This window comes from Microtus ochrogaster, unplaced genomic scaffold (assembly GCF_000317375.1).
Source record: "Microtus ochrogaster isolate Prairie Vole_2 unplaced genomic scaffold, MicOch1.0 UNK16, whole genome shotgun sequence".
Classification (NCBI taxonomy): Eukaryota; Metazoa; Chordata; class Mammalia; order Rodentia; family Cricetidae; genus Microtus; species Microtus ochrogaster.
This window is the reverse complement of record NW_004949114.1, coordinates 3,157,038-3,163,004: the sequence shown is the minus strand read 5'-3', so window position 1 is coordinate 3,163,004 and position 5,967 is coordinate 3,157,038. Positions and strand designations below refer to the sequence as shown.

Below are 5,967 nucleotides of genomic sequence, written 5' to 3'. Positions count from 1 at the left end.
TAATAAATAAATAAAGTCTAAAAAAAAAAAAAAAAAAAAAACAAAAATCAGAAAAGGACCTCAGTGCCCTGGGACTGGAGTCACAGATGGTTGTGAGCCACCATGTAGGACCTGGGAATAGCGTCCTGGTTCTCTGGATGGGCAGCCAGTGATCTTTACTGCTATGCCATGTCTCCAGTCCCATAACACACGCCTTTATACCAACACTCAGGAGGCAGAGGAAGGCAGATCTCTGCGAGTTTGAGGCCAGTCTCCTCTACATAATGACTTCCAGGACACCCAGGGCTACTACATATTAGTGATACCCTATCAAAAAAGAAAGGAAGGAAGGAAGGAAGGAAGGAAGGAAGGAAGGAAAAAAAATACTTATCAGAAGCTCCTTTCTTTCCCACCTCTTACTTTCCAAACTGAAAATTTTGCACACATTACTAATAAAGTAAGAAATTGTACACTTTCGTTTTGAAAATTACCTTCAGAGAGGAAGGTAAAAATGGCTCCAAGTTTAGGACCCACTATGCCACTGCTTGCCAAAGTACTTACAGATGCCCCATGGCAGCGGCTCTGGCCTCCCTACTCTGAAGCATCAGCCGAGCGGCTGAGTGGCTGCGGCTGCTCCAGTCTGGAAAAGTTGCCTGCGGGTGAGCAGCGCTCTCGGTAGACCAGGATCTCCCACCCCCACCCAGCATACCCAGAGTTAAGCCTAGCCCTCAAAAATTCCCAGAAGGGATTCACAAAGGGGTTTTCCCCAGACTAACAGACACCTCATACATATTTGTCACCTAGCACAGATGTTTGCCTGGGGGTGGGAGCACTGGGAGACAATGCAGGTACACAACTTCAGGGTAACAGGTAGCCCCAAACAAAGTCAGACACGCCGGGGCGAGCTAGAACTGGGATGCCCAGGAGGCCTAGATTTATTCTGTGTTCTGAAGTCCCTTCTGTCGTCCACGACGGCATCTCACAGAGCCTGAAGCTCTCCTCTCCGCCCAGCAGGCGGCGCAGCGGCTCTGGGAGCACCGGGGTGGTGCGAATGTGTTGTGGGTCTAGTTTCAGCACTCTGCAAGACTGTTGTTTGCCAGGCGTATTTCCTCTACTACTCCGTTCCAGGAAAACATGCCCAAACAAAAGTGCCCTGCTTACTGCGGGACTCTGGGAGGGCAAACACTTTATCTCAGCCCCATCACTGAGCTCTACATGCCAAAGGATAGCTGAAACAGATGAGCACTTCTAAAAGCACAAATATATGGATAAGATCAAAATCTGAAGTGACAATGTTGGAGAAGGTCCCAAACCAGAGGTTCTGCGTCCTGTCGAAGCCGAGGTTTCCGCCCCCCTCTCCACCCAGCTAGCTCCTGCCTCAGACTCGGGCAGTCAGGGGGCTCCACGTCCCTGCCAGGCTGGACCCATGAAGATTGAACCTGCCAGGCTGGGAGCTGCGCAGAGGGGACCCACACGTATTCGCCCAGTGGCAGCCAACGGAGGCGATCCCCCAGAGACAAGCTTGGGCTATTTTCTCTAAAGATGTACTACTGCCTAACCCCTCTGCGAGTTTCTCAGCGCTCACACGTTTACACCTTTGTAGTGAGTGACCTCACTCAACAAACTCTGACCGGCTACTGTTCGCGCTGGCGCCGGCAACGCGACAGAGAACAAAACAAAACTCTGCGAAGCAAAAGAACTAGGAGGGGGGGTACTCGCACCACGGGGAGCGCCTGGGGGACCTTCACCTGTGAGCAAAAAGCGCGTGAGGCACTTCTCTAGGGCTGCTGATAAACTTCGGACCTGGAGGGAGGGGCGGGCCACACCTTGGATCTGCGTGGGGCTCCGGCACGTCGCTTAAGGCAGGTGTGCTCGTAGGTGGCATTTGCTTGTGCAAAGCCGGACCCTGACCCAGGAGCGGGATTACAGGGCGCGGCACCTAGTTGGAGTTCAGTAAATATTTATGGTGAGAGTGACAAGAAGGGCCCACCTCCCGGAGGAGGAGGAAGGTCAGAGCCCTCCTCAACGCCAGGCTCCTCCCCAGCAGGGTCAGCACCGGACTGGCAGTGGCGTCCCGGCACGGCGTAATTACAGGCTCTGCCGCCAGGCCTGGCCGTAAAAAAACCAGGATGAAACGTCCAGGAAACCCAGGAAGCTGGGCCAGAGCCGGCAAAGAGCCCCGGGTCGGCGGCTTGCTGTGATGCGCAGCCGCAAAGAAAGGGGGGGGAGGGCAAGAATTAAACCCCTGCCCCATCAACCCTGCAGGCACACAGCCACACACGCAAACTATCAAACACTCAGCTTTCAGCTTTCCAGCTCCAGGAACGCACTCGAGTCTAATCAAACACCTGCCCGCCAGCTCCAACCCTGGCGCAGACGCCGCCAACCCCTCTCCAGACAGCTGTGATTCGAGAGGTGAATTCCTGCAAGGTTGTTTACATGGAGCGGGGGAGGGGGATCTGAGCCTGGTAGTGAGGCCCGGCTGACTGGAAGACCCAAGTCTGACTGAACCAAACACAGCAGCCCAAACTACCCCTACTCCAGCCCACCCCTGCTGCACGCCCAAACACCTTTCCCCTCTTCTTCACACACTGTTCACAAACATTAGCAAACGTATGCCAGGCGTTTCCACACGCTTCCACACACACTCACAAGTGTCTTTACACCTACCCGCCATCACACGCATTTACACACGCCATATGTACATGTGTCGGTTAGTTTGTCACCCTTCATGACCATATTCCCACAGTCCATCTGCAAGAGCGCATTCGCTCGAGGCACACGTGAGACATATAAACAGGTCATTAGTGTACTTCGGCACTGTTAAAATATTAAGACCCTCGTGAGCCCAAGAGTCCTATCTGTTCCTCTCGCACAAAGTACTGATGGACTGAGGAGTCCTTAGCCCTGGCCGCACACTTTACACACTTGATCACACACAGCGTCGCACTTTATTCCCGGTATCTAAGCGATGACACAATCTCTTGAACAAAGACAACATTGACAAACCCAACAAAAACAAACAGCCGCGTCTGTGTGGGGAGGGGCAGTCAAGCGCATAGTCTGGGCATGGAGGGGGGGCAATCTCGAGAGAGTGTGAGAAGGCGAGTACGCGGGCCTTGGTGTGAATCTCGGGAAAGGTGTGGGTATAGCCCCCACCTCGCACCTTGGCAAGATTGGCGCCCCGCGCTGCAGAACCGGGTCCTGAAGCCGCTGATTCCCAGACCCACAAGAGTGAGTTCCCTTTTCCAGTTCGCGTCTGCGCCGCGCCCTGTCCCACAAAGCCTACAGAGCCTCACACAGACGTGTGCCCCCCCAGCCCCCCGTAAGCGAACACGCAGCTGAGGGAGATCCGTGCAGAGCCCGGAGCGCGCTCCGTCCCAGGGGCAGGGAGCCCCCCCCCCACGATCGTTTTCCCATCCTCCACCTCCCTAGCCACCGAGCCCTGGGGCAGCGCGCGCCGGGCGGGGCGGGGGCGGGGCGGGTGTCGGGCGGCGCCGGCCCAAAAGGCGGAGTCGAGCAGAGAAGAGGCCAGATTTGTGATCGCTGTGCCTACTGTACGGTGGAGGAGCAAGTGGGAACCTTACACTGCAGAGCTCTCGTCCTGGCCTGGCCCGGCCCGGCCCCACGCTATGGAGTTCCTTTGGGCCCCTCTCTTGGGTCTGTGCTGCAGTCTGGCCGCTGCTGACCGTCACATCGTCTTCTGGAACAGTTCAAATCCCAAGTAAGCCCCGAGACTCTCTCTGGTAGCCTGGGCGCCTGGTTGGCAATGCCTTTCCTCAGCCACCCTCTGGCCTGAGCCTAGGAAGGGTGGCCAGGAGTGGGAAGGATTCTGCAGCGTCCCTTCTCCGTCTTCACCTTACCTTAGTAACTGGCAACACCCGACCGTGGCTCATGCCGACTTGCACAGGCGCTATTTCTGCCCTTCTCTTCCTGCCCTCTGGCATCCCATCACTCCTAAAGTAAGGATCTCACGCCGAGCGTCCTTGCCTTGAGAATGTAGCCTTGGCCCTGGCCTCCAGGGCTCTTTAAGTCCCCCCACGAAACGTCTGTGCCCTGTCTTTTTGTGGGCCGCTTGAGCATTTGTGAACTGACAAGCAGCTATTGACACCGAGAGTAAACACAACGCTCGGCGTAGCCCTGGAAGACTCTTGGTAGGAGTCTAGGTTCGGGCATTAGGTATTCATTCTGTATTTAAGATGACCCTGGAGAGTACCCCCAAGGATTTTGGGGTGGCATAATTTAGGCACATGCTGTGCATGGACAAACCCGAGGGAGTGGCCAAGGTGGCCACACTAAGGAACTCATGAGAGGAGTTGTCTCTGGAAAGCTTGGGGAGGAGCAGGGGGGGTTTCACGCGGCCAAAGCGGGCTGTAACCGGAAGGAGGTAATTTCTCCTGGGCAGGTTTAGGGCTGTGAAGCAAACGGTTTGGGGAGGAAGACCCTGTCAAACCCTTTGTTCTTGCCCTTGAGTTTCCTCAAGTTGTGAGAACAGTATTTGGGGAAAACCAAGAGGGTGTTAGGGTGGGACAAGGAGAAAAAAGCCTCGACCCTGACTGGGGGGGCACAAAATACCACTAAACCACCCCCTTCCCCTGAGACAGACGCTGTGCTGGTCTCCTGGCATTGTGGCATTGCATTGCGGGTCTGCTGGCAGCACAGAGCCAGCTGCCAACCCTAAAGATAGTGTCTTCCTGGCCCTGGGGTACTACAGCAGCCCAGTCAGCTTGTCCCCCTGACCCAGTCCTGTCCTAGTAGTGGGAAAGAGCAAAGTCCCTGTTTATGCCCATGCCAGGTGTTGGCTGAAGGAGGAGGAGGGGACAGGAAGCCGGGAGTAGGGAGGGGGGATCTCTGGCCTTTTCCTTTCCCAAGCTCCCAGGTTTCCTCTCTTTCAGGAAGGAGCCTCTTCCTTGCCCCCCTCCCTGTCTTCTCCACCACGAATGTAGCCCCCCTTTCCAGATGGAGACCAAGTGTCCCAGGCAGGCTAAGAGGAGAAGATGGTGCCCCACTAAGTACAGCATCGGCCCTGTCCCCCTGGACACACACACACCCTGACTTATTTACAGCAACAGGAAAGCTGGTCTAGCGTGGAGGTCATGGGCAGTCTAGCCAGGGCCAGCTTGGGGGAAGAGATGAGGCGGCAGTGAGCAGGGCGGGTGTAGGGTTGGCATGGGTGACTCAGGGCAGTGGGCATTAGCCCTGGTATCCCCAAGCTCCAGGCAGAGGCCTGGAGACACAGGCACCCTGGCTATTCCAGCTCCTCTGCCAGCGGTACCGAGCTGCCCTGGGGTCCTGGGTCCTGGGGTCTGCCCTCATTTGACAAGGTAAATTTTCACAGGCGTTCAAGAGCGCCTGGGCGGGTAGCAGAGGTGGATGAGGCATGAGTCAGTGCCCATCACGGGAATGGGGGAAAGACGCCAGGCCCAGAGCTGAAATACCTGTTCTGAAATGGCTTCTATGTTTATCTCTCCAGAGAGGAATTTTAAAAGCCCTCCCTCTGTTTCTCTCTTTTCCCTGGGGTGGGGGAGGGGCCTGCCAAGCCTAGTTCCAGAGGCTGCAAGCTGTTGCAAGGCCAGGCCTCTAAAGGGTCATGATGACTGGGTAGTGGGTGGCCACCATGGAACCCCACCATCACTATGGGCACCACCCATGCCAAGGACTTGGTTTTAAAGCAAATTGGCAGCCAGCTCTGCTGAGCCTCCCACTGGCAGTGCTTGGGAGAATTCAGAGCGCTGACTGGCTTTCAAAGCGGGGAGGGGGGGGGAGAACACTTTCCCACTGCTAAGACCCTACCCAGGCTGGAGCCAGGTGTCTGAAGCTAAGTGGGAGGGGCTGGTGGGCAGTCAGGCTGGAGCCTGCCAGGCTTTGGGGGGAACCAACTGGGGGAGGGGAGCTGGCTCCACCTGGGGAGACGCAAAGGCAAGGCAGTCTCCGGTCTCAGAACTGCAGCATCTCATCAGGGAAAGGTGAGACTGAGGCTCTTGGACC

At 56.1% G+C, this 5,967-nt stretch overlaps 1 protein-coding gene across 3 annotated transcripts in view; it reads left to right on the top strand.

Moving 5' to 3' along the window:
* The first annotated feature begins 3,200 nt into the window (after positions 1–3,200).
* Positions 3,201–5,967, top strand: part of Efna1 (ephrin A1) — a 7,263-nt gene continuing 4,496 nt past the window's right edge. The window contains exon 1 of one of the 3 annotated variants that reach the window (XM_013353748.2): positions 3,201–3,213. Coding sequence is in view for 1 of the 3 variants with exons in the window: in XM_005367167.2 (XP_005367224.1) it covers positions 3,612–3,703 (92 nt within the window). In the remaining 2 variants the exon portion in view is untranslated. The other 2 variants (XM_005367167.2, XM_026789220.1) reach the window with 2 other exon arrangements.